The sequence below is a fragment of the Synchiropus splendidus genome, chromosome 2 (genome assembly GCF_027744825.2).
Source record: "Synchiropus splendidus isolate RoL2022-P1 chromosome 2, RoL_Sspl_1.0, whole genome shotgun sequence".
NCBI lineage: Eukaryota > Metazoa > Chordata > Actinopteri > Syngnathiformes > Callionymidae > Synchiropus > Synchiropus splendidus.
Genome location: NC_071335.1, coordinates 19,991,650 through 20,018,793, shown reverse-complemented (window position 1 = coordinate 20,018,793; position 27,144 = coordinate 19,991,650). Strand labels below are relative to the sequence as shown.

General features: G+C 48.4%; 4 protein-coding genes across 14 annotated transcripts; 1 reads left to right on the top strand and 3 right to left on the bottom strand.

The window, feature by feature from the left end:
- Positions 1-458: 458 nt before the first annotated feature.
- On the bottom strand, positions 459-8,457 carry alg13 (ALG13 UDP-N-acetylglucosaminyltransferase subunit). Of its 8 annotated transcripts, none has more exons than XM_053857736.1 (26): positions 8,438-8,457; positions 7,621-7,704; positions 6,716-6,859; positions 6,326-6,409; positions 5,475-5,525; positions 5,364-5,410; positions 5,152-5,306; positions 4,917-5,085; positions 4,348-4,405; positions 4,091-4,208; positions 3,959-4,023; positions 3,757-3,857; positions 3,598-3,680; positions 3,104-3,368; positions 2,894-2,995; positions 2,679-2,829; positions 2,446-2,593; positions 2,138-2,173; positions 2,032-2,069; positions 1,901-1,963; positions 1,716-1,818; positions 1,520-1,639; positions 1,389-1,429; positions 1,209-1,320; positions 1,044-1,145; positions 459-980 (listed from the first exon to the last, which is right to left on the bottom strand). In XM_053857736.1, the coding sequence occupies exons 3-26, from the start codon at positions 6,833-6,835 to the stop codon at positions 622-624; spliced, it is 2,691 nt and encodes an 896-aa protein (XP_053713711.1). In that variant the 5' UTR covers positions 6,836-6,859; positions 7,621-7,704; positions 8,438-8,457; the 3' UTR covers positions 459-621. The 8 variants fall into 8 exon arrangements, with proteins under 8 accessions (XP_053713711.1, XP_053713708.1, XP_053713714.1 ...); XM_053857733.1 differs by lacking the exon at positions 8,438-8,457 and adding an exon at positions 6,941-6,965 and having other exon boundaries at positions 7,621-7,920; XM_053857739.1 differs by lacking the exon at positions 8,438-8,457 and adding an exon at positions 6,941-6,965 and having other exon boundaries at positions 1,209-1,308; positions 7,621-7,920.
- gemin6 (gem (nuclear organelle) associated protein 6) lies at positions 7,689-9,228 on the top strand. Its single transcript, XM_053857791.1, has 2 exons — positions 7,689-7,880; positions 8,463-9,228. The coding sequence occupies exons 1-2, from the start codon at positions 7,750-7,752 to the stop codon at positions 8,821-8,823; spliced, it is 492 nt and encodes a 163-aa protein (XP_053713766.1). The 5' UTR covers positions 7,689-7,749; the 3' UTR covers positions 8,824-9,228.
- On the bottom strand, positions 8,566-21,636 carry LOC128754806 (son of sevenless homolog 1-like). 3 transcript variants are annotated; one of them, XM_053857713.1, is made up of 23 exons: positions 21,037-21,636; positions 19,634-19,759; positions 19,433-19,564; positions 19,201-19,365; positions 18,689-18,901; positions 18,485-18,628; positions 17,763-17,873; positions 17,304-17,402; positions 16,879-17,006; positions 14,600-15,261; positions 14,395-14,476; positions 14,218-14,331; positions 14,022-14,125; positions 13,730-13,952; positions 13,545-13,664; positions 13,326-13,488; positions 13,143-13,260; positions 11,009-11,181; positions 10,822-10,938; positions 10,473-10,749; positions 10,205-10,246; positions 9,819-9,940; positions 8,568-9,758 (listed from the first exon to the last, which is right to left on the bottom strand). In XM_053857713.1, the coding sequence occupies exons 1-23, from the start codon at positions 21,121-21,123 to the stop codon at positions 9,339-9,341; spliced, it is 3,942 nt and encodes a 1,313-aa protein (XP_053713688.1). In that variant the 5' UTR covers positions 21,124-21,636; the 3' UTR covers positions 8,568-9,338. The 3 variants fall into 3 exon arrangements, with proteins under 3 accessions (XP_053713687.1, XP_053713688.1, XP_053713690.1); XM_053857712.1 differs by having other exon boundaries at positions 8,566-9,758; positions 10,473-10,938; XM_053857715.1 differs by lacking the exon at positions 10,205-10,246.
- A 967-nt stretch (positions 21,637-22,603) lies between these two features.
- Positions 22,604-26,310, bottom strand: tmem178a (transmembrane protein 178a). 2 transcript variants are annotated; one of them, XM_053857764.1, is made up of 4 exons: positions 25,318-26,310; positions 24,654-24,767; positions 24,123-24,260; positions 22,604-23,293 (listed from the first exon to the last, which is right to left on the bottom strand). In XM_053857764.1, exons 1-4 carry the CDS (start codon positions 25,814-25,816, stop codon positions 23,052-23,054), a joined length of 993 nt encoding a protein of 330 aa, XP_053713739.1. In that variant the 5' UTR covers positions 25,817-26,310; the 3' UTR covers positions 22,604-23,051. The 2 variants fall into 2 exon arrangements, with proteins under 2 accessions (XP_053713739.1, XP_053713740.1); XM_053857765.1 differs by having other exon boundaries at positions 25,712-25,812.
- Positions 26,311-27,144: the final 834 nt, after the last annotated feature.

Here is a 27,144-nt window from a genome sequence, read left to right as displayed (position 1 = left end):
AGCTGAGTGGCTCAGTATCGCCATCTATCGATGCCGGTGACGTACATAAGTATTTAAAAAATCCATGATTCATTTTTTTTTACATCGTAAGAGAGGCGTGCCTTATGAAGAGATCGGTAAATAATGAAAACATTTACATAATATATCATCACCAGAAAGGGATCGTAATGCAGAGTAAGTATGATGGGAGATGGTTCTCAAAAATATTAACCGTTGGAAAAAAAGGATAAGGATTTTTTTTTCACTATTTGCAGCACGTTTTTTTTAGATGCATGAAGCACAGGGAAAATATTAGAAATACTAAAACATTCTTAATATATATAAACATACAAACAAAAAATGAAATACAAATTATAAAATATTTCCGAAAAAAACACTACTCATAACATGCTTGCAGTACTGAAGAAAATCTTCATGAGAACATGAAAAGAAAACAACTATAGCAACTTTGCCTTGAACAGAACTTTATTGACACACCCACCGTCACCTTATCAACAGAAAATTTGACAACATCGAATCCAAACTTGTTGTCATGCCGTTGCCATAGCAGCAGACACAAAATTGTGTGAGGGCATAAATGTGCAAAAAGGAAGTGAATATTTGAGTTGTTGTTTACACATGCTAGACAGCAGGGGGCAGGAAGTGTGACGTGGCGTGGTGAGGAGGTGGAGCCGAGATGTAGCTGACCACATGGGACGGGCTCGGGACGGGGCAGTACACCCTCTGAGTGTGCCCGCCGCTCTGGGCTGCACCCCAGTGGGAAGAAGGGGGGATGAAGGAGTGGTAGGAGTAGTGGGTGGGGTGAGAAAAGGATGTTGGCGGGCCGGATGGAAGGTAGGTTGGTGGAGGTGGAGCCTCATACTGGAGGTGCAGCACAGGTGGAGGAGGGAGAGGGCTCTGGTCCTGGTACATGATGGTGGAGGACGGTGGTGCACTTGGAGGGTTGACGAGGGAGGAGCTATCCACAGAGGTGGAGGAGCCTGAGGAGAGGGCAGAGTAAAGCGCAGCTCATGAGCCGACACACGGAGGGTGAGGTAACTGACCGCAGCCGGGAGCCTCGGACTGAACGTCTGAGGTCCTGGTGGACTCTGCATAGGACACCAGCGGGTGAGCTCCTCGGCCCGCTTCATGGTACGAGAGGGGAGCTGTAAAGGTCAAGGGGTCAGTGACGTGGAGCCAAACAGAGCAAAAAGAAGACAGGGCCTTACTGTAGAGCTGCTCCTGGCCAGGGTAGGAGGGGTAGTGCTGGTAGGGGTAACTTTCAGGGGGAGTCGGGGGGAAAACCTGCTGCTGTTGCTGCCAGCAGCTCTGATGGTACCACTGAAGGAGGGTGCAATTTTGTGATCTTATTTTCCCTAAGATTGATATTTTTCATTCGTAAGACTCACCTGGACCCCCAAGTTGAAGTAGTACTGGAGGACCCTGTGGTCTGAAAACACAAACACACTCTCTGAAGTACTTCACTAACAGACACGACTTCAGCCAGATGTACAATACCACAATATCAGTGACCTCTGACCTCGGGGCAGATCGCTGCCATTGGGGTCATAAGAAAAGGTGGGAGGAGCCACGACGGTGTAGACCGGTTCGCCCAGTTCATTCACCAACCAGTGAGAAGACGCTGGGATCGGCACGGCAACTGGCCAGAGACAAACTGTGTGACTAAGATGTGCTTGATGCGTGTCGGTGGTTGAACGTCTGTTTCCCACATTTACCTGAGCGAGGTTGTGTGTGACCAGCAGCAGGGGTTATTGAGGAAGATGGCGATGAGGATGAAGACGACGGTGAGGAGCAGATGGTGTTTAATGGCTTCACCGCCTAGGACAGACGCAGGAGATAAAAGTTAGGGAGCACATGTGGATCCCCGCACAACACAACAGTAGGTCATGATGCTACACACCTGTGGAGTGAAGGTCATCTCTGAGGATGGTGGTGAGTCAGTGGCATCTCCTTCCTGCTCATCCTTTCACAGTAAAAGCAGGTTACGATTTGAAAGTCACGAGAAAAAGACTGGCTCTCTTCAGTAGCTACCTGGTTGATTGATAGGTCAGCAGATGCCGGGAAAGTATCTAAAACAGAGGTCAAAGGTCAAAGCTTTTGTCCAAATTAGTGGGGGGCTCATGGTGAAAGCACTCACCCTGAACTCCGAAGAGAAAGTCATCACGGAACTCTGCTGCAAAATAAACAGGAAGTTAAAACACCACAGGCCATTGTTCATCACAGCCAAAACGCCACATCGGTCAAACACAGCAGCAAAAGGTTTATCGAAATGACCGCTCCATTACAGCCATAAAAAAAACGCAGACCCCCTCACCCCCGTCACCTGAGGGACATTTCAATTACGGACAAAGGCCCAAACGTAGCTGTTCAAGCTGACAATCCCAATGTTTCATGACCATCCAAACGTGCAGCAGACTCAGCCGCTGTGCAGAGGAGACGTCTTACCAGGGTCTTCCACCGTGCTGGACTCCTCCTGGTCCTCCTCAGATGTGTTTCCTGAGGGGGGCGGCGGAGGCAGGCTGCCCCTCTGGATCCGGTAGGAGCTGGTTTGAGTAGGGTGGCCCCCAATGGAAGGAGGAGTCATAGTCTGGCCCTGTGAGGTGAACAATGCCAGTTGGTTTTGTGTTTTCAGTGATGAGTTCATGAGCTGAAACATTTCGGGTCAGGAGGTGATGTACCTGCAGCGAGGTGTAGACTCCGTCAGTCCCGTCCTCCAGCTGGTAGTAGGCCATCCCAGCATCCAAATCAGACGACTCTTCCCCGGCATCAGTCGCGAAGCCAAACTGGCACTCCTTATCCAGACCGGCCACCAGGTGGCGTCGACTGCGACTTGGAACAGACAAGGGTCAAAACGCTCCGCAGGAATATGAGCAGCTAGAGGGGGGCGACATACCGACTTCTGAAGCTCAGGTTGTCATAGTCATAGAAACGTCGACTAGCAGGGTAATAGGTGAGCTGTGGGCCAATCAGGTGGCGGTTCAAGAATCGGGAAGAGCTTTAGATCCACACAAAATAACAAGCGTGAATTTTGGGGAAAAAAGGGCTTCACAGTGATGGAGGGCTGTAGCGGGACACAGTACGTCATGAGCCACCAAAGACTCACCTGGCTGTACCAAACCGTGGCAGTCTGGCTGAGGCAGCGTGAGGGGGTCCATGTACATAGGGGTCAAAGGTCAGGGCTCCAGCGGAGGGCGGAGTGGGACGAGGGTGGCCGGCTGGCTGGAAGCGAGGAGGTAGGGCAGATGGGGCAGGGCCTCGGTACGGTGGTGGCGGCGGCATGAGAAGCTCCGCCCCCTTCAAGGCAGCAATGCTGCGTGACTTCCTGAAGTAGCGCTGCCGGTGGTGACGGCCACCTCGGCAGTCTTTGTCTGAGACACAAAGTTCCAATTCCATCACAGAGCTACAGACAGTAAAGACTTTGAGCATCCCACAAACAAGAGCCTCAGATATTGAGAAGAGCCACGGACCCAAAATCAGACAGGAATACAAACATCTGCAGCACAAAACACTCAACCTTCACACTGTTAAACAGACATTCTGGCACCTCTCCCCTCCCAATAAACAACCAGTCATTGGGAGTACAGACTGTGAAAATACCAGGGTCTCCTTTTCGTGGTGGAGCCACGTTCCAGGCTGGAACTGGGTTGACCGGTTTCAGGTCTGTCAGTGGAACCAAGTGTCTGAAAAAGAGAGAGAAAGAAAGGAGTGAACCTTTGAGTCCTATTGAGGCCGGCCTGTGTTGTGGAGACACTGTACTTCTCTCCGAGCTCCTCGATGAAAACAGTGACAGACGAGGCCTGGTTCCCCACTTCCTGGATGAAAGCGTTGTAGAACTTTCCCTTTGGCTCCAAACGCACCTGTGGACACAACATCTTCAGCGGAGCCATGAAGAGCTGGCAGGCTAGTCCGGGGGTCCTCTCTCGGGCTTGGGCCAGGACCAAGTTTGATCTGGAAGTACCTGACACTTATCACCCAAGAAGTACTGACGTCCTGCGAACACCATGTAGTCCATCTTCTGCATCTCTGTCACCCAAAGCCAGAGAGTTGGAGTCAAGTGCACACACACCAGCTGTCCACAGGTGGGTCCCACCTTTGCAGGTGTCCTGCCACACGTCAAACTCCACGTTCCTGTAGACATCATTGTCCAGAGACTTCATCACCTTGTAGGGCAGAGAAGATCTGGAGACCGACAGGTCATCCAGGGGGACCTATCCAACAGGAAACATTCAGGTAGTCAGAAGTAATTGGTAGCTAACAGATGTTGGGGGAAGAGACTGATCTCGAATGCTGAACATCAGAGGGTCCCCAGTCAAGATGCTGCGGATGCACAGACTCAAACGGCGCTACCTTGATATCCTCGGTTGGTTTGGACCTCTCCTCAGATGTTCCTTCCTCACCATCGTCCCTGAGGAGCAGACGAGACGTGGGGTCACCTGAGGGCTGCAGCTATGGGTGAGTGTGGGCATCGCAGACCTCAGTGAGGCTAGCCATGGGTTTTAGATGGTTAAGTTAAGGGTGAAAGGCTGGGGAAAGGGTTATGGCAATGAGAGGCCTAAAAATAGCTAAACAAATATCGGCGTGTGAGTGTGAACATGTATTAATGTTCTTGTACCTTTAACAAGACACCGATCTTATGAGGACATTTTGGCCAGTCCACATAAACTTTTGAGGGTGAAAACGCTCAAATAACTGGGTCATTACAACAGGGTTTGGTTTGGACCTTTTGCCGGACCCCACAAGCTAAAGCCTAAATTTAAAGATTACAATAACTGGTTCAATATATTACATTAGAATTTCAGAGTCCTGGTTAAGGTCAGCCATGTGTTTTGGATGGTTAGGTTTAGAGGGAGACCAAGTGTGTTGTGTTGACAAACGGTCCCCATAAAGATAGAACTTCAAGTATGTGGGTGCATTACCTGGGCCGGGCCTCAGGTGTGTGAGAGTCGCACGGCACATCGACGTCACTGCACACAGAGGCGCTGTTTCGATAGCGACGACCTCCGACCCTGAAGGTCTCCATGGCCTGAGAAAGCTCCGCCTCCTCCCGGCCAAGCACTTTCAGGTAGAGAATCTCATACACCAGCGCTGCGCACACAAACACGTCACCAAGTTGGCCATGGACTTGAATCTTGACAAGTCAGCGGTGCTCACACTGGCACAGTGCAGCAGAGGCGGGGTAACTTCTCGGGTACACGATGTCGTAGTGGCCGTTGATGGAGCAGCACAGCATCACCTTGTCGATCACGTCGTCCTCTGAGATGACCGTCGGCGGTTTCCCTGGGTTACGGTAGATCAGGAAGCAGCGACTGCACAAAACGCAACTTTACTCTCTGAGCTGGAAACCCGGACATTGGAGGACTCACCTGTAGAGCTGCGACAGCGCCTTGATCTCCACTTGACCCACAGTCTCCTGAGAACAATCAAAGAGGTCAGAGAATAGAACATATCCCCAACATATCAATTCAGGCGCTCACCTTGGGGTCCTCCAGCCGCTCAAGATACTTCTCAAAGGAACCTTCCACAAACTGAAGTGACAGGAAGTGACTTAAGAGACTGAGACAAGCCACACCCAACACCTCAACCTGATCCAGAAGACTTGAGTCTGAGGGGGCTTCCACCATCAAGACTGGATCCTGACTGCACGTTATGAGACATCTAGTGGTCAAGTGCAGAGCTCCAAGATGTTCAAACCATCAGTGCTGCCTAACTTCCTCCCAAGTCACTTACAAACCTCTGTACCTTCATCTGACTCCAGCGTCTCTTCACAGACATCATGGCAGTGACCTCTACTGTCCAGTAAAAGTCTTCCACTCTTGCTAATGCTCTGACATCACAGTTGTCTCAACCCCGCCTGCACTCTCTTCTTCACCTCCTTCACCTCTGTCCACCACAAGGGAAGACTAACCCCAAATGCTTTCATCATCTTCAGTCTTCCTCATTCCCGTACTGGCAACTTCCTCTTGACTGTCACTACAAATGACTACGTCATCACCAAACATCACGGACGGTGGCTCCTCCCCAAACTCGCTTTTTCCATGAACACACCAAGTCGTGTATCATGACAACCCTTTCCTTGCATTCGGGACCACCGAACCCCAGACCGAGTTGAGACCAAGCTGAATCCAGATGCATAAATCCATTACTCATATAGACGCACGTTTATTTTTTCTAACAGCAATATATTTCACTGGAACAAAGTATGGTGTTCTGTATTCAGCTTGGTCTCAGGCCCTCAAAGTCTTGGTCTCTGGTTAGGTGGTCTTGACTATGGCACTATGGCAACTCCATAATGGACAAGTTGGCTCAATAATCATTTCAGACTCACCGGCTCAAAGATGTGTGAATTGGCCCTCATGAAGTCAGCACAGCCCTGCCGAATCTTCCCATGGTAGTTCTGAGTGTAGTACAGCTGGATACGGAAAAAAACAAAACAGACTTATAAGCACAAACCCAAAGATAAATAACAATCAAAGGTCAAGTTATAGAATTCCAAGTTAAGTCAAGTTTACATGACAGAGGTCATAAAAAAATATTATTATCATTATAAGTTTTTTTCTGTGTTACCTTTGTTTATCATCGTTGATACACAATTGGACTACCATTTTGACAACGCACTGAGTACTACAGAACAAATCCTATGAGCTCATCTGCTCCACTCCCACTGTGATATTGTCGGAGGCTTCATGGACACCCTGTAGGTCACAAAGCCCTCCACCTGCTCAGACACGGCGCGGAACAAACTGGACGCGTCCCTCGCCACCATCTTCCGATAGAGCCCCAGGCTCGCCAGGTACTCGTCCATGTTGATGAAAAACTTCTTCAGGCCTTTCTGCATGGCGCCTGGGATTCAGGTGAAGCGCTGCAGAGTAAACATGAAGCGAGACGTCGCACCATCATGACAACCGTTGCACGAACAACCGAAAAGGAGGACCGGACTCACCTGATATTTTCGAAACACGGGAACGCTTGTAGAAAAAAAAAAAACACGGTAAGCGCGTGAAAATTAGCGGCGGACGTTTCCAGTGGACGCGCAGCCAACAGGTGAGTTCAATCAACCGCCGAGCGCGTGAGGCGTTCAGGTACCCGACAAACTGACGCAAACGAACGATTGACGCAAATGTTAGGATAAAGAAAAATTTCCGAAACTCTGGGATCGAACCTGCGGACTTCTTGGTTCGACCGGTAACAGAAAGCGTTATTGTAACGGCAAACACCGAGACCAGAATTTGGCAACTCCAGTAATTTATTTAAAAAAAATCTAAAATGTAAAAAACAAACAAAAACATATCTATACGAATCATATCGAAGAAAAATAAAGGGACAAAGACTCAAATGTGTTGAGAGATTATAGAAAACTGTGCGATTTAAATAGACAACAAAAAAAGAAAATAAAAAAGAGATAAAAGGATAATTATTCTTCATATGAAGTAAACGGGAATGTATTTAGGTCATATAGAAAATTAGTAAAATAAAAACACGAAAATTAAACTGAATTGATCAGATGTTGCTTTTATGTTTCTATATATCAGTACTGTAAATTGTCAGAACAAACTAATAAATTAAAGAATTAACCAAAATGAGACAAAGCGGATTTGAATCATTGTGGTAGCGTGTATTTACCCGCAGGTGGCAGCATATAGCCGATAAACAAGCGGAACCTTTCTGTCTTCTCTTTGTTTCCCCCGGATGTTTGAGACAGCCGCACTGTAAGAACACAAGAGCGCGTCAGTAACAGGTCCACTTGTAAAGATGCAGGACGGATGGACTCAGTTGGGTCCGCTGAAGTGGAACCGCTATGTAAACAGACACGTGACCGTGAGAACCGTCAAGGACGATGGGCTCCGGGGGTGGCTGGTCACCGTGGACCCGGTAACCTCCAGGTAACACGCGAGCGTTGGTTCCCTGGGGTGCGTTCCATTTCAGCGAACATTCTGAAGCTTTACTGTGTTGTTGCTGAGTTCCATTCGGAATTGGAATTTCCCTTTCTTTCCATTGTATACGTGAACTAGAAGAAAATAAACGAGTAGCGCTAAATCTTGGTGAATGATCTCCATGAATTCTTCTAGTGACTCCATTCATCAATTCTATTTCAAACATCTAGTCGAGCCTCTGACTTGAAAGTATGTCTTCTCAAACGCTTTTCCTAAGTTGGGCAGCTTGTCTAGTGCTCGTGCTTCTGCTGCAGAAATGACTTCTTCTCTAGAGGTCCTGACCAAAGAGCGCCTGGGAATGAGGCTTCTGGCTCAGCTCAGTTTTGTGTGACAGACATTCAACAGACCGTTCTTGCTTCTGCCAGTTACAATGTCCCGACCCGTGCACTCTACAGTATCAGGTTCTGCTGGTCAGCTGAGTTGATTTAAAACCAACACACTGGTTTATTTCCATTTGTGCCCCGACCCGAGAACAAGTGAGACATCAATAAAACACAATTACTGACCCGGTCTGGTTCCGGTCCTCCACAGTCTGGTCTTGGTGAACTTTGAGGAGGGCTGCGGGCCGCACGTGCAGGTGGTGATGGGCCACGCGGTGCAGCAGGTGGAGGTTCTGCAGGAGGCAGACCCAGAGATGTCAGCACGCCTGCAGTCCTTGTTCCGGCCTCCCGAAGTGACTGGTCTCGACCCCGAAGAGCGGCGGCGCCGGTGCGAGCAGGTCCGGAGCTGGTTGGAGGCAAACAGGATCCCTGTGGAGGAGGAGGGAGAGGAGCTGAGGGTGGCTGGAGTTCTGACCCTTGTCGCTCCGTACCGACCCGAAGACTGCAGAAGTACAAACCAGATCATCTTGGACCGGGTCCAGAGGCTGCTGCAGAACACGAGCCACAGCTGACCAGCATCCAGTCTGACCCCTGTCACCCCTTGAGCTCACCTCTTGAGCTGCGAGACTTTGACCAACAGAGGGCGCCCACACTCTTAACTCCAACAACACGGCTTTAGAGTGCTACAGTTCTGTTTGATCCGGATTTGTTGAGACCCTGAACTCTGTTACCTGTGTTCAAACTAGACTATCAGAACCAACAACAGTGTGCCGGTTCCACATGAACAAACACGTAGTTCAGTCACATGTTTATTGCACATTAATACATTTTTAAAGGCAAGTGAAAATTCTGGTGCCGGACATTCCGTGGTCCACATCACCTCTGAATGTGTGTGTGTGTGTGTGTGTGTGTGTGTGTGTGTGTGTGTGTGTGTGTATATGTGTGTAAAAGTCAATAAAGTCTTTCTGCAGTTGAAACATTCTATTCCCTTGTTTGTTGACACAGCGAGAACCAGCTCAGGGGTCAGTCCCTCTGATTCTGGTTCCAGACAGTCCAGCCTGTGAAAGGACCCTCTTTAACGGGCCATTTACAGTGCTGGCGGTGTGTCCAGTAAAGGGGCGTGGCCCAGAGACTCCCTCTTGTAGGTCTTTGGTGGAAGTTTAGGGACACCGTGTCGGGGGGGCACGGGAGGACCGTCGAAGGGGAGCAGAGGGAGGGGTGGGGACAACAGAGGGGTCTTCCTGGAGGTGGGGCTTACAGTGATGGGTGGTGGTGAGGAAGGGACAGGGCTAGCAGCAGGCATGGTGGCGGGAAAGAAGGTCTGCATGTCACAGCGGATCCGACCCTGTGGGGGGGGCTGGAGGTGAAGAGGAGAAGGAAGGGGCTCCCGGGGGGGCAAGGTGGGAGGGCTGTCGGGGGGCGACGAGGACAGTGAGGAGTATCGATGTGGGAGAAACTTACAGGTGGGCTGTCGGGGGGGCACCGCAGGGGGGCTGTCCAACTTCATCTGTGGATGAGAGGTGGATCAGCTTTGGGTCTGGTGCTGAGTGAAGCCTTGTGGCCTTACCTTGGATGGAGAGGACTCAGCCGGGGCGGACTCGGGTCGTCTGCGGGGAGGAACCGGAGGAGGGACCGTCACGTCTTCGGAGCCGCGAGAGAAACTCACCATGGATGAGACCGAGGACGACCCTGAGGAGCAGGACACCAGTGAGACACTCTCGGCCCGGGACAATCATTCTAACACACAACTACACAAATCATACACAGACACACACAATGAGGCACAGCTCAACCACACAACTCCCAAACACACTGGCACCAACATGTGTAAATGTGAAACACAAATGTGTGCGTAGACAAACAGACACTTTAGATGGATCTGAACGATGGAAATGTTTTTTGGGGGGGCGTGAACATTAAAGATAGCGATGACCGACAGACTTGGATACTAACGTGGGCCGTGAGGTAGAGAAACCATCGCAAAGATGCTGCAATCTGTGAAAAGGAAGACACCAGGGACAAGTTAACGTCACAGGGTCCAGCCGCTAGCTACAGCTATCAGAGGCTGGTGCAGCCACGGCCCGCGGGACGGGAGATGCGTAGCCTATGCTGATGCATATGCGGCGAATGACGCTAATTTAGTGAGCACAGATATTGGTAACGAAAGTGGGAGAGTGTCTTGTAGAAGATGGGAGTTCAGAGGTTGCTAGAAGTGACCTACTTGAGTGGGCAGGGCTGCTGGGTGCCTGCGGGGAATCAAACACGCTTCCCACATCCGTGGAGCTGGAAGCTGCCGAGGCCGGAGGGGGAGTCAAGGGCGTGCGGGGCGAGTTGGGTGCAGAGACGGCAGCGCCTTCAGCCTCGCTGTCAGGAATGCGGCTGTAGCTAATCTTGCGGGGCTCGTTCTGGAGCGGCGTGGGGTGCCTCATGGTGCCCGGCCTGGCCGAGGAAGAGGGGCGTATCCCTGGTGACTTCAGCGGGTAGGTGTACTTCTTGGCCTGTTGAAAAGAACCGGGGTCATGACGCGTCTCCTGGGCTTCAGCGCTGTACGTTGCCAGGTTGATACTTACGAAGCGGGACAGTGAGCGGGCGTGACGCGGCTCGATCACCAGGGACTTGTTGAAGAGTCGGTCAGCGAAGTCCTTCTCGGTCATGTCCCCCAGAGGATTCAGGCTCTCGAAGAACTTCTGCTCAGAAACACAAACACTCAGATGAGCTGCTTGCCAGCAAAGAGGGAAGCCACGTCGTCCCACTCACTCGGATGTCGTTCTCCACCCTGAGGCAGTACGGTTGGTTCTGGTACTGCTGGATCTCTCCGGTGATCTCTGCCACCTTCCTCCTTTTACTGAAGTTGATCAGATCCCGGCCGTGGCGCCGCAGGAAGTCGGGGTTTCCCTCCTCCGTCTTCAGGATGTTGGTCAGGTAGATCCCTGTCAGCAACATTGTAGAACCACAGATTATTTAATCCTGAACTGCATGTCAGACATTCAGAATAACATCAGATTCTGATTTAAATCAGATTTAGAGAGTACGCTAATGATTAATTCTTTTATGACTGATTTGATCTATTATTATTAGTTTATTCAGATTAAGTTTCCACATTTAACTATAACTAACTAGGAATAATAATATGCTCCTAAAATTAATCTGATGAGTCGAAGTAGCCCACATTAAGTCAATAATTCGATTCTAATCAATCCAACCTGGACAGATTACTTAAACACTTCAGATAATCCCATTAGTTCTGACATGTTTGACCCACCCAAGACTACCCAGATGATTGTGATGTTCAACGAGTGCTACGTTGTTAATCTATTTCAATTAGGTCAAAATAAAGAGATTGCACTCTGAAAACCTTATGGCCATTTAGAGATCAGTGGATCTGTGACACTAAAGACTTTAGACTTCAAGATTAACCAGGTTAAATCCAGAGTGAAACGTTTGCATCTATACAATATACTGTGTTAAACCAGATTAGTGCAAAGGCAGATTACAGTCTTATTTTACAGAGATCAAGTGTGTGCTTTCCAGATTACATCAGTTACAACTTTGTCATTCAACAGAGACAATTGTCAGAGGAAGTCAATAATCTGATGTTATGCAGAATCAGAATCTTGTCTCTTGGCTGAACGATTTTGGAAAATAATCTAATTGCGATTTTTTCTCTCAATATTGCGATTGCGATTGAATGTGCGATTATTTGTCAAGGTCCTCTTCTCATGTATTTTACAGCAAACACAACTAATAAATCAATCTGTATTATAATAAACCATATGTGATTCAGTATATATAATTGTTCTTCCTTGTGTGCTATTCTTATGTTAAGATAAAGGCAAATGAAGCATGAATTAAAATGAAAGATGGTTTATTTGTCTACTTCAGTTTCAACTGTAGACTTACTAAACTGATAAATCACACAAACTAAAGTGCATATTACAACAATAATGCAAACCAATATGTGGCTTTACCACTCTAACACGTCCAACTCTTCATGTAAACGTAGATTGCACTTTTTAAGCACTGTCTGAACATAAACAGCCCATAATTAGTAATAAAAAAAAGCCGATTGGACAATAGACGTCACGTGACTACCGGGAACGCGCATGGAGTAACAGGCATGTATTGTCGCCACTTCTACGAGTGCGCATCAGTTTTATTTACAGGTGCGAGAAGAGGTGCAAAAGGGTGCACGCGCATACCGATCGTGTTGTACGAGTATGTGGAACTTATGCAGTCGTTTTGGCGGTGGTTGAGGTGGAAAACTTAGCAATGTGTCACAATTGCAGTTTCAAGAGCTCGTGTTTATCCACTTGTATCTGTGCACTTAGAGAATGAAGGCGAAATTACTTTGCGTGTTTGTATGAATGTAAATCTTCTTTTTACACGCATGTGCCACGGGGTTTACGGATGCAAATGTGCAGTTATGCGTATGTGCCATGGATACGAGTCTTGTGTTACGGGTATGTGCCACTTTTGCACCCATTTTACCTTCATAGGCTAAAGCCATAATTTACAGCTCAATGGCTAAAGCTCACCGTTGCGCTGTGCCACCAACGTGAAAGTCATGTGACCAGTCAAATCGCAGCCTTACGGTTAGAAAGTCACGTTTTATCATATTGCGGTATAATCGCAAATGCAATTAATCATTCAGCCCTAGTTCTTAAGATGACATCAATAATCAAAAGGTGATCAGATTATGGGAATATTCTTGCCCACATGATTCAACCAAATCAGGATGTAAATAAACAAGACTGGTAATAGGACAGACTAGGAGATTCATCGACTTCTCATTGGATTACATCAAATTTCAGAAACAGACGTCAGCATTAGGAAGCCTCCACCTTCATCAGTACAAGGTCACGCTGGGGGTCAAAGAGAGATCAGGACGTACCAAAGAAGGGGACACAGGGGGGATTGATGGAGCGCAGCTTGGCCAGGTACTTCTTGTAGTGGTCTTCACTGAGCTCATGAGCCTCCTCCAGAATCTTCCGCTGGCGACTTGGTATTTGCTGTGAGAGAAACCCGGTCCACTGAACTCCTGGACTTCTTTGCTAGAACTCTGAAGGTGACCAACCTCAAACGTGTGGTCCAGCCTGTAGACCGGCGAAGAGTTCATGGCACTGACAATCTCCAGAACGCCGTTGAAGTTGTTGAGGTCCTGAAAGACTTGCAGGACCTCGATGATGCGGGACACGACGGCGACCCGCTCCTCCAGGTTCTCTGTCTCGATGATGCACCTGAGAGGATGGAGCGGTCAGACGGAGAACTCAGGAGCTTGAGGAGAGGTTCTTACTTTTCAAACCACAGGGTGAGGTTAGTGGTGTGGCGGATCATCCTCAGCAGGTTGGGCGAGTGGATCTCTTTGTCCTCTTTGGTCCAGACGCTGCCCACCAGCTCAGAGGGCTGCACGGCCCTGAAGAAGAAGTCGAGTGTCAACTAGGGTTCAGACACTGTGCAGTCTGGGGTCACGTGACCCACCTGTAGAGATCCGACTCCAGCAGGGTGAGCTGCCGGGCGATCTCGATGGGGTGGAGGCTCATGAGGTCAAAGTGTTCCATGTCGCCAGGACGGGAAATGTGCCACTCGACCGGAGGAGGAGAGTTCTGGAAGGTGATGTTGTGGCTGAGCCCACTGACCTGGACCTGCTTCTTCCTCTGGATAATCTTGGTGATCGACTCCACCCACTTCCTCATGGCCTTCCCTGAAGAGGACAGAGTCAGTGTGTGCACATGTCAAACATCTCCTGAGCCAGTGATGGACAGGTCCCGACCTCTGACAGAGGCAATGAACTCCTCCAGACACCCCAGCAGGTGCGGGTCTCTCTCGAAGTCATAGAAGTGATGCTCCACCCAGTGGCGACACACGTTCAACACTCTGTCAGGAGGAGTGGCAAGTTTCACCTGTCAGTGTTGAACCCATCTACGCCACATGGTGCTGCTGCCTCACCAGCAGAGGGCAGTGTTTACCTGAGCTGCACCGGCTGGACAAACTCTTTCCTAAATCGTTTAAGTTCGACGCTGAGCGGCTGCTCTTCCTCCATCTGGTCCGGCTCTGTGGGTCGTGGTTCTGGGATTTCAAATCTGAATGACGCAAAGCTGGTCAGAACATGGGTCAGTGGCTTCAAAAAGAGCCAGAGCACTTGCCTCTCTATCAGCAGGTCCAGCAGCTTCTGAGGTTTACAGAACGACCGGTACGTTGTCAGAAACGTTCGCACAAAGTTTGGATCTGTGCAAGAAAAAAGAAGCAGTCACATTTGGACCAGGTCACCATACAAGACTTTCTGCTGACGCCGTCAGAACAATTCCTAACAAAGTGATCATGATCGTGACACCTGTATCCTGAACTCACCAGCGTACATGTGGAAGGTCAGCCTCTCGATCAGCTTCAGGACCGTCCCAGCTTTTATCACTGGTATTCCAGACTTGGACTGGACATTGTCCTCAAACACAACATTCTCCTCTGAGTCCGGTTCCGAGAAGCGGTAGACGTCGGCGGAGGGCAGCCTCATGGGCTCCTCCTTCTCCTCCTGCAGCAGCGCAGAGTCCAGCATTCGCTCCAGAGTGCTGCGATACTGCAGCGAGATCAGTGCCGCCATCCAACCGCTCTTCTCCTCCGCAGACTTGGCGGTGAAAACCACACTGTTCCCGTCTTTCAGGATGATCTCAAAGGCGTGCCGGTACTCGCCCTCCTTGTCGTCCTTGTCGTTGATCTGGACTTTGCGCAGGACAAACTTCTCCTTCAGTCGGTACTCGGCAGCGGAGCTGGCGCCGGGTAGCCGTGGGGGGACGTGGTTGGACTTGCAGCAGATCATCAGGCCGTCGAACAGGAAGATGTGGCGCTCGTGTTTGGCGCCCAGACGGGTCAACGTTCCCTCCATGATGAACTCGTTACACGACTGACCGATGTCCTTGCCCTCCCAGCCGTCGATGTTCTTCTGGATCTCGTTCATCTTCTTGATGGTCACGTGTTTCCCCTTCATCTGATGACTGTAGAAGAGACACGCCCACTCACTGTGGACAGAGAGCCAGAGCATCAGGACGACACAGTCCACAGCCAGGAAGGATGGTGCATGACTGAAGAGGCAACAGCCTCCATCCTCCTGATCTACGTTGCTCATCCTCTTTGGTAGCACCGATCCTCTTCATAATCTCCTTCATCATGAACCTTGGTTGTCTTCCTCATCTTAATCTCCAACATGCTTGGTCCAACACTGTCTCTCTTCAGCTCACATCTTGCCATGTCCCTCTAATAGACTCATTTCTGATCTAGTCCTTCCTCGTCACTCCCAATGACAGTATCTTCATCTCTGACTCCTGAGGCTCAAACACATACATCATGGCAGTGACCACTCATGTCCTATAAAGCTTCTCACCTGTGCCGCACTGTTCGACCCTGCCTGCACTCTTCTCTTCACCTCTGTCTATGACTCAGTATGAATCATTCCACCAAAGACAACACTATGTGTCAGTACTGGTGAAGACTCATAACTAGAAGATCCCTCAGAGAAGTCGGACCTCAGCCAGGCCAGTCACATCTTCCATTTTAGCATTTGAATATCACCAACAGTCAAATTCAAGTGAGCTGATTTGGACAGCAGGTGGCAGTAACATTCCACAACACACACATTAAACAAAGAAGAAAGCAAGTGGAACTGTAAATCTGTCAACAGACAGCAACAAATCCTTCATGAGCCATGATGAAAACACCATCAGATTCTTGACCTAGTGGAAGAGAATAGATCACACACAGACCAGCACTAAACTGAATACAGAGCAAACTAGTTTGTGCCAATGATAGCATTTCAGTTCATGATTTATTTTGGAAAAAATGACTACTATTTCTTTGTTCTGTGTTCAGTTTAGTCTGGGTCTTGGTGACTTGTGTACGCTCAACGGTCACATAACCTCCTAAGAGGAGGGAACTTAACACAAACATACCACTGGGAACCGTTTATGATAATGAGATTGTGTTGGTGTATAATGGCCAAACACAGGCCTCAACACACATGCACTGAGCAACATTTAGGAGCATTAATGGCTGTTGAAAGTGAACATCAACAATCATGTATGATAGCTATGTAACTTACATACATACAGGATTACCACTTAACGTCTGGCTTCTACACAAGGCTCTGAACCTACAGTAAAGCCAATACATGAAGTCAATCACACCAATCTGTCTGGTTATATGTGGTAAAGCTCTCACATGAACTGCGTGTAATTGAAGTTGCTGTTAGACAAGATGTGTAGAACAAACAGACCAGTGTTAGTACCGTTTGTGACTCGACGACACACTCACTCACGCACCTGTCATGATGACCTGCTGTCATAAATCTCATGAGAAAGGCAGAAGCAGAAAGTCTCTCCTCGCTCGCTCTTGATGCCGAGAACAATAAGCAGCACAAGCACCGCCCCCCTCCCAGCCGACAGAACTTCCTGCACCCCTCCTGCACCGGACCACCCCGCCCTCCCCTCTTCTCTATTTTTGTCTAAAAGTAAACAGGAGCAGTCTCTTTCGTAACGAGTGTGTTGAACCATCTTCTACGATCCTCACCCCTCCACACACCGACCCCCATGATGACCTCTGGAGCACTGGTATCAACTGGGCTGTATTAAAGTTTGACCAACCTGAGCCTCCTCTTAGCCAGGCTCTTGGAGCAGATCCTCTCGATGCCGCTCTGCAGGTTGAGCAGGGCCGTGATGGCCTGCTTCAGACACTCCTTGTCGTCGTCATCCTCGCTCTTCTCCTCCAGCTGCTGCAGAGACATGTCGGGAAGGTTTCAGTCATTTTGCACTGTCTGTGTTTCCATAACCAGGCCCTGGACGAGATGAAGACAAATCCTCTCCCGTTCACCCCGCCCCACCACGTTCCCCGTCCAGCTCCGGAATAATCCACAGAACATGACTGCAGGAATTCTACAGACTTTGCGTGGTTAAAGACGATTATAGCCACCGCACCTCGCTTCAGAACTATTTATGTCCGGTATCAAAATCTAAAACAATCGAGCGGACCATGTGTGCCAGTTCTGGTACCAGGTGGTACTGCTGGTTACCTTGAGGATATCGAACAGGTGCAGACAGTGGTACACCGGGATCAGCAGCAATCTGGGCAGCACATACTGGACCGCCTCCTTGAATCCTTCACAGATGGACTAAACATGGACAAAGCAGAAAGATCATCACCATCACCATCATTGCTCTACAGTTGGTGAAAGTAGGCAGGATGAAAACAGCTAGAAGGTTTATAGTCCACATCTATAATCCAGATCTGCAGCTCAGAGAGTGAGCGGCACATTCCTGCATGGGTCATGTGACGCCGCTTCAATCATACTGTATGTTTTCACCCTGTCAATGTTTACATTGTCCAACTGTCCATCAATTAACAGGCTTGTCACAAATATGTGCACTTAGTGACGATCACAGGGGAAAAAGCATAGGTCCCAGCTACCTGGGGTGAGAGGCGGACAGGTCCATCACAGGACACACGCACTAACAGACAACAGGGAACTGACCTGCAGGTGGAAGGCAGCTCCTGGCTTGGACACCTGACTGAGGAAGTGTTGGTGGAACCCCGGGCGTAGGACATCCTGGGTGTACGTTTCATATGGGTCAAAAGCCAGCTCCTGCTCACATGCAGTAGTAGGAAAAAAAAATAAGCACAGTTCAGAGTGAGTTCACTAATGGGCTTTTAAGCACAAGCAACCCAACACATTCATTTCATTTTATTCATGTCTTCAAGGAAATGTAACTAAACGCTAAATTAAGAGTGAAAGACACAAACTAAAAATCATCTTAATGCTTTTGAAGTCAATACTTCTATTTGTGCTTTATTTTCAGTATGAATGTTATGATCCTTCATTTTGCATTATTATGAACAGATATTTTAGAGTCATTTGTTGCACACTGAAATTCTATAGTTTTAGAGTTTATCTTACTACACAATGTGACGAATAGCAAATTTGATTTCTGCTCATCAGAAAAAGGGAAATAACTATTCATAGCTAACTTTGTAACTTTACAACAATTGCTTCATGATAAAATTTTTATCATTTTCAAAAATAATTGACCCTAGGATCAGCACTAAAATAAAAGTGACCACTTGGTGCACAGGTAAACAAGGTAGAGACAACCAATAAGATTCAAGAATGTGGTGAACATAAAGACATAGGTGTGACTAGAGAGGCTGATGTAGAAAAGTGAATGACATCTGAAGAGAGATGAAGGAGTCACAAACCTCTGCAAGGTCCTCGAAGCAGCTGCCCACCAGCGGGTGGGGACTGTCTTCATCCGTCATCTCCACCGAGTCCTCGATCAGACCCAGAAGCTTCACTGTCACCTCATGGATGTCCAGGATCCTGCTGAAGATGCTGTCCACGTCCTGCAAGGTGACGCCCGTCAGCCGCCCGCTGCTGTGTAGGTGCAGCGATTTTGTACTCACGTGCTGAGAGAAGAGCATGGCGTTGGAGTTGAAGGGCTCCCTGAAGACCATGATCAGCAGCTCCAGCTGCCTCAGGTACTGCCGGCCGTCAGACATGAAGCTTCGTACCAGTTCGTAGTAGCTCTGGTCCTCGTTGGTCGAAGGTTCCTCGTCCAGCAGTGGGAAAACTCCGACCTCCTCCTCCTCGTCCTGGTGGAACATGTCCATCAACACCTAGATAACAAACACACCAGTTAGACCGCAGCAGAAGTGGCTGTTTCATTTTCACACATGAGGCACCTGTGAATGGCAGCACAACACACCAACAGTGAGTTTGTGTGTCTCTTTGTTTAACCATGACTTGCACTGCTTCAATAAAATACCTTCGTTAACACATCGTCCCATGCGTAGATGGGTGCTGCCCCCTAGTGGTTTCCAACAACAGCACCTCAATGAAGAACTGTATGGGTAGTAATCTGGACCATACACACTCAGACAGCATCTGCATACACACGACTGTGAAACAGTCTCACCTTGTCAGCACACATGGCCACCGCGATGTCCTGCTGGGAGATCTCAAAATGGCGGATGTTTCGTACGTAGTTCCCCGCCAGTTTCAAGATGTCCGCCGAGATGTACTCCAGCACCGCTACCATGTACACCGACACCTGGTGGTCCACCTTGTAGCCCAGGACCTCCTGAAAAGAAGCGTTATCACGGGGGTGTGTGAGCGATCCCAGCAGTGATGAGGGATGAAAGGTGAACCTTCAGCAGTGGGTGAATCTTCTCCACAGGCAGAGCCAGCGGGTTTCTCCTCTTCCGCTTCTCAATGGCAGCCTGAGCATCAGCGATGGCCCACTTGTCAATGGGATGAGGAAAGCTCTTCTGAACCCGCTCCTGAGAAGTCGTCCAGTTGTGAGTGTGTGATGTTAGAAACGTGCTGAACTGTGTGTGTGTGCGTTTTACCTCCACATCCTGAACACTGCGAGGCTGAGCCTGGCACAACATACTCAGCAGCAGTAGGATCAGTTCTTCAATGTACTGCAGCGCCCCCTGCTGGGACACCAGGTTAGGGTGCACTTGGTTTAGTACCTGCAACACAAAATCAGAGACATATCTGAGAGGGCTAGTGGAGAACCTCCAGAAGTCCAACCTCCAATAAACGGAGAGCTTAGGGGAACTCTCCCTGATATTTACCTTGGATCCACAAAGAGGCTCAGCGCACGTTCAAGCCCTGTGTTGTCACCTTTTATATGAAACATTATGTCCACCTGTCCTATATTGTCTCAGGTGGTGAACAGTAGTTTACGACAAGCCAAAGTGTAAGGGCACTTTCAAGATAAAGATTCAACTACAGAGAAGAAGCAGGAAGTTCTGCTGTCACCTAGAGGAGAGGACACTAATGCGTGAGTTGCCATTTGTGTGGGTAAACCCCCGGAGAGTTAGAATTCCTCCCAGATCCAAAAAAACAGATAGCACGGGTAATTTAAAAAATACTACACTAATAATTTGCTGTTTCTAAAGCCCCACAATAAGGGAAAATCAGGAATGCAGAAGATACATACTTATATTGTGATTTTGAAATGCACTCCCGATGCTGTTCAAAACCTTTCCCGCACTGTAACAAGTTGAGTAGAAGGTGAGCGTCTTCTTCTTCCATTTTACACACAAAGACCAGCCATCACATGTGACCAGAACAAGGTGGGATGCTGAGCTAGACTGATGGACGACATTTGACCAAACCAATCAGCACCAGCTCTGACTGTGGTGACCCAACCGTCTAAAAAATGAAAACATACACACAGAATCACACAGTATTATGCAACACTTGAGATAGAGCTTACACGCTTCCAAGAAAATGACTTTCTTTGCTTCGTGATGATGGATTTGCTGGTGAATTGACTGTGTGTATTCCTTTGATGCAAGCAGCAAGTCATGAGTGATGACACACCGCCACACAAACCCAGAACACCACGGTTATATTTACCTGACAGTATGCGATAGAGATTAACATCGCTCTGCCTGTTGACTATAAACTCGATTAGTGTTACCTGCATAAACAATGCAGGGAATTGCTGCCCAATTGAGCAGCACAAGTCTATAGAACCCCAAACGTTTCTGATGTGGTGAATATATCCCTATTTGACTCATCACTGCATCATCTCCATCGTGGCTTTTCAGCTGACATCGTCACGGATTCGTTCTTGAGATGAAACAGTGACAGCTATGGCTTCTTGTTTGTCCCTGTGTGTTGTCACTTCAAACACACATCCATGCGTCTGTTTACAGCCCACACACACTCGGCTTGTTTGAGTAACGACTGAACCAGAACAGAGAGGGATCTACTGGTCCTGGTGCGGGTACTCTACCTTCTCCAGTGATGGAACCAGCAGGCCCTTCCACTTGGGTGAGTTCTCCTCGTTGAAGAAGTCGTACTGCGGCTGCGCTGGCTGCATGGCTGGTCAAAGACGCAGCGGAACCGGCACCAACGGTCCACCTGGTTTACATGAGCAGCTGCCTGGGACCGCCACCGACGATCCACAGGGTTACCTGCGCAGGTGGTCGGGACCGGTACCGAGGATCCAGGGGTTTACATCCGTGAGATAGTGGCGGTGTCTTTGATCCCCCTCACTTCCATGAGAGTTAGCATTTAGCTCGCAGTTAGCGGCGGGCTCGTATCATGCTGCTAGCGAGCTGTTTATCGGTTCTACAGCCGGACTGGAAGTGGCCCATTAAAACCCAGCGGCCGGGTCCATTCGCACCAGCTTGGTTCGGACAGCTGCTGTCTCCAGGAGCCCACCCCACCTCACAGCTGGGGCTGGTCCGCAGTCAACAGCCTTGCCGAACACCGCCTATCTCCGAAGCGGGATCGCGGCTGTTTTTCGTGCGCGGTTATCAGGTCGGTCCAAGGTTCTGGAACCAAGCTGGACGCCTCTGATGTTTGTTGTGACTCCGGTACCGTAGTTGAACGACTGCGCACGCGCGATGCAGGGCTCTTGACGTTGATGGGCGGGACTTTACGCTTCAGTCGCGTGGCAGTTACATGTGCTGCCTCCTGTGGTCGACTGCGTTACTACAAACAAACTCCACGTAAATCATATCAAGAACGATTTTTTCGTCTGTCGTTTCGCGAGTTTTGATCCGATGAAAGAGTCGTGACGTACAATAAAACAACGTTTATTATGATGTTACTTTCAATATTTTGTTTTTATTTTCAATGTATTTTATTTCATTTTTATGTATCACTGATGGCTCTCTTGTGGTGTACTCCTCTATAAAGTTGGAGGTCTGAATGAGACCACGTGACCCACTCAAAAAGTCACTTTAATAATGGACGCCATAGCCAGACTAAATTATATAATAACTGAAGTTGACTGCTGCTTGTTTATATGGTTGAAAGAAATGTAGTCATAGACAATGAACTGCATGTGTCAAACACAAAGTCAGAGGGTTGCACCAAAGTGCACTAAAAATGATTTGGAAAAAATGAAACTCTACCCTGGAAAAAACCCAAAGAACAGGCTATTATGCAATGGGTCATCTACACAAGGATATGAAGAACCCAAACAGGAGCTTATATTATACATATGAGCAGAACTCTTGGCGGTGACATCATGTCCATGTCATCAGATAAGAGAACTCACCTTGTATCAGGAATACATCTTAAGACAGGACTCCACCATGAACCCACCTCAAGATGACTTGTTCCAAACCAGAAGCTCATATGGCCATCGTGAACTGGAGACTTACACGAGGAACCCATGTCCAGAGCAAATGTATGGACCTCACCTGCAAGGAGTCCACAACAGGTAACACATAAAGAAACCACATGAAATAGCACACCAATAACTCTCCCCTGGAACTGACGTTGTCACATCAGGAAGTCTGTTTTTAGAACCTGGATGAGGAACCCACATTGGAGCTGACTTCAGGTTTGGTAGAGAAGCTTTATTTTGTGGCGGTTTATTTACATTCAGCTGTTAAAGGTACATGGACGAGGCCTTCACATACACAAGCAATAATTCAAACGAGTGTTTGGGTCTCAAGGTTCCGCATCTTGTTCAGATATCCAAAGTACTCAGGGGGAGATTATAGCTCCACGCTTGAAACGACTTGATTGGACCTCGGACTGCAACCAGAACCACTAGACACCTTAGCAATCTCAGAAATGTCTTTGCACAACACTGGGGGGTAGAGGGGTGTCTCGATGGGCCGCGGGTTTGGGTCAGGACGTGATTGTCGGCTGTATATACTGAAGCAAGGAAGTCCGGGTACTTACATTCGTGTGCGTGTGTGTGTGTGTGCGTGTGTGTTTCATTCGGCCAAAGTTCTCCAGTCCCTCAGTGATGGTTGAACCCACAGTGGATTAGCGGGGTCCTGAAGCTCAGACGGAGGATTCTCGAGGATCTTTGGATTGGAGGGGTCCAGCCCGGCGCAGAAAGGGAAAGGTGGCCCCGAGGCAGCCTGCTGCCACGCTGAGACCCAGACTGACACCCGCGCAGCAGACGGACCAGCCGAAGCCGTGGTCCACGTCAGCGGGCAGGCCGTAGATGAAAGGAGGCGTCCTGGAGAGGTCATAGTTCACGCTGGCAGCGTAGGTACACAGGGAGATGGTGCAGAAGACCCCTGAGGACAGAGTCACAACTGCCTGAGACCCTTTAGTTTCTTTGACTTTTTTTAAACATAAAATACCATGGAGTCATGTAGTGTCACTCAAGTGACACATTTTAACTAAATGCTTTTCCTATTACTCTTTCATGTACTTGATTACAATTAAAATAGAACATGAATGCAATATTTGCACTACACTTTCACACAATTCTTTCTTGTAGTAATTACCAAATAAATGGTAAAAAAGGTTCTGTATTTATCAGTGTAAATGCAATATTTTCTCCAAATAGGACTACTTTTCTCACTAGATTTTACTTAATCTCAAAACATTTGCACGCTTATTTACTTCATATTACATCTGTAATATGTAATCTGTAATATTATTATTATTTTTAGGTCATGTGATGGCACCCTTGAACGGCTCAAGAAACCAGCAAAAAGGAAGGTTCCCCCCAGAAATTGTGGGGACTAATTCTTGGAAACACACGACTATTCATTTTTAGTATCATGAATACAGTTTTTTTTTCTTATAATAAATCATATTTACACTGAAATTAAATAAATTAAAATGATTAAAATTAAATGTAATTTTTATCTTTATTCCAATCACTGTATTTATCACTATTATTATTATTAGTCGTAGTAGGATGTTCTGACATTGACTCTATCACAAGTCTTCACATCAGCCAGATTGCATAACATTTTGTCATCATAAAGATGGATTAATAATTGAACCGCACGTTGGCAGATTGCATATGTTTGGCCAGGCACCCCCTCACTCCTGTGAACCTCTCCCATCCCCCCAACTGCCTAAAGGATTCCTGATTATCGGAAATGAGTTTACCTGCCATCAGGAACAAGAGTCCAGACACATGCTGGGTCAGGTTCTCCTCCCAGAAGAACCCTACTGAAGAGACTATGCTTCCACACATCAGAACCGCGGCAGCCATTCCCAAGAACCCAGCAGTGATTCTCCGTAGATCTGAAACACACATAAGTATGAGAAACACACACACGTATACATTAGTAATGCAGTATCACCATCTCAAACAGATGCTGTTACCATGGCGACCTCACGCTCCCCTTTTCCCTCAGCACTGCTGTTTCCAAGGTAAGATGTGAAAGTGTTTGATCTACAGAAGTTTAGCGCTCATTTGTCCAATGCGTGCGTGTGTGTGTGTGAGGACTGGGTTTAGCTGTACATGTGGGGACCAATTTTTGGAAACACACGCCTAATGACTGGGTCATTATAATTGGGTTTTCGTTTGGTTAAAAAGCAAAGTTAAGTTTAGCCATTTGCTTTGGACGGTTAGGGTTAGGGTGGGAGGCCATGGAAAGCATTGTGGCAATGACCAAACAAGTCTGTGTGTCTTACGTAGCAGGTGCCACTCGTCCTGTTGGATGGTTCTGGTCAGATTCAGCGGGATGTTCCTCAATCGGATCGGTTGTGAGAAATGATACTTGACTGCGGTGCAGCGATCAGCGATTCCTGTAACCATGACGACATGACAACACCATTGATGATTTATCCAGTCATTTTCTTCATCATTTACATCATCATCATCCTCCTCCTCACTGTTGTCAACCATCCATCATAATCCTCAAGATCTACCTGCACAAATATGATCTTCACCAGTCATGAACATCTTTTTCACCTTCACTTTCAAGACCATCAGCATCATCACAATCTCCAACTTCATCATGCTCCCGCCTCATCAGCACCTCCCCACCCATCCTCAACAGCCCTGTCATCATCCCTCCATTATTATTATTATTATTATTATACGTTGTCATCTCCTCCACTTTCCTCCACCTTCACCCTCAGCATGGACACCTTCACCTCCAACTTCATGATAGTTCACTGTCATCATCATCACTACAGTCTCCATCATCAGCATCTCCTCTCCACCTTTTCCTCATTTCCCTTGGACCACCTTCAGCATCACTGCCAACAACACCTGCATCCTCATCACAGTCCTCACCACCACCATCCACAACATAATCATCAACATCATCATCCTCATTTTCGTGGGAGTGACCTCGGTCAATCAGCTTGTCGATGTCCGGGTCCAGGCCCTTGAAGTAGCATTTCCTCCACAGGCCGAAGTGTGTGGAGAAGAGCGGCCTCCCGCACTCGGTCTCCAGGATGCCCATCCCCAGGATGGCCCGCCAGTTCTCTAGCAGCTCCTCCTCTCTGCTCCCCACATGCACCGGCTTCATCAGCGCGACATCCCGTGGACGAGCTCCGCCGCTCCCCGTGTCGACCAGCGGCAGGTGGTAGATGGGCATCTCCCGGTTCTTCTGGTCGTTGGAATCGGATCCAAAGCGGTCGCAGTTCTCCTTGTGTCTGCGGGTGTCCGTCTCGTACCAGTGGTCAGTGGAGATGGCCGTGACCAGCAGCAGCAGCGACAGCACGCTGAGCACCAGACTCACCGCAGACACCGTCACAGTCACCGGCCTGGCGCGCTCCATGGCCGGGACATGGATGGAGCCGCTCCCAGTCCCGCTCCCCGAGCTGCTGATTCCTTTACTGGCCATCTCCCGCAGCCATCCTCTGCAGACTCAGCTGTTCCTGTCCGTCCTCGACGGTGTTGTCATCCCGACTGACCGTCAGAGACGCGTCAAGGTGACCGCACGCAGCACGCGCCTCCACCGGAAGCTCAAGACTCTGCCTTCGGAATAAGAGTGTATTGACAGGAAACACTTCAGAACATGGTGGAATTAACGATTGCGCCGACAGAGAGGCAGCGAGAGAGAGAGACCCTCGGGATCGTGGGAACAGTCAGTTATTGATTGATGACAGTCAAGTTTACGTTCCCCCACACTCCTGTTGTGCTCTGGGGAGGACAAGTGCAGGTCAAGGTGACGGCTGTCTCTCTTCCCCCCTCTGACTTCCTGTCTGCTCTCCAGTCGCTTCAGCTGTCCTTGGCCTCCGAGGCCATGAGGGAAATCTCAGGTGACCGAAAATCTGCAGAGAAAAATATCTGCCGTCCATTAACCTGATTAATAATTCATCCACCTCCACCTTGTCCTGCTGCTCCTCCTCCTGCTGCGCTGCTGCAACATGACCTCCTCCTGCAGCTCCTCCTCCATGGCGTTAGACTTGCGTGGTCACGTAGCTGTTGCCATGAAAACTGCAGCCTCAGGGAAACTGTTTTCATTCAATCAATAATTAATCAATTATTACACATTTATTTATTCATGGCAGCGCCCTGATGTCATTATGACCAGTGGACGCCGAGGACGGAGCTCAGAGCAAGACTTGACTGCGGAGCTACATTTAGCACAACTTGTTCTATAGTGGACTCCCAAACGCTGCATGAGGGCAGCGATCCAGCCCAAACTGTTCCAGGATACTTCCTTGTTCACCCAGTTCCTCAGTGATACTTGAACTATTGAGGATACTTCACACCAGCTGAGAAATTTGGTGTCATGAAGGGTCCTCCCGTCTTCTACTCATGGTTTCTCGCTCGTTCGACCAATAAGCACACATGTTCTTGAGGCCAATATTGCCATCACGTCATTCATAACCCTTCCCCTGGCCAAGACGATGCTGGTTTCCCGGAGCTAGTTTATTCCAGTGAAAGCATTTCTGATTTATTTTGAAAAGAAATAAATGCATATTCTGTGTTCATTGTGGACTCAGCCTGGGTCTCACCTCCCCATTGCTCCTCATTGTTTTTCTACCCCCTGACGGATTCTTCTGTCATCAACGCTTGTACTTGCTCATGTTTCTTGGGTCATTGCTACCTTGTTTCTAAACTACTGAGAACTCAGGTGAGGACACGACATTCTCCAAAAGGGAAGTCCAACTGTAACCTATGAGTGTGACCTAAAAAAAAAAATCAAACGTTAAGTTAAGTTAA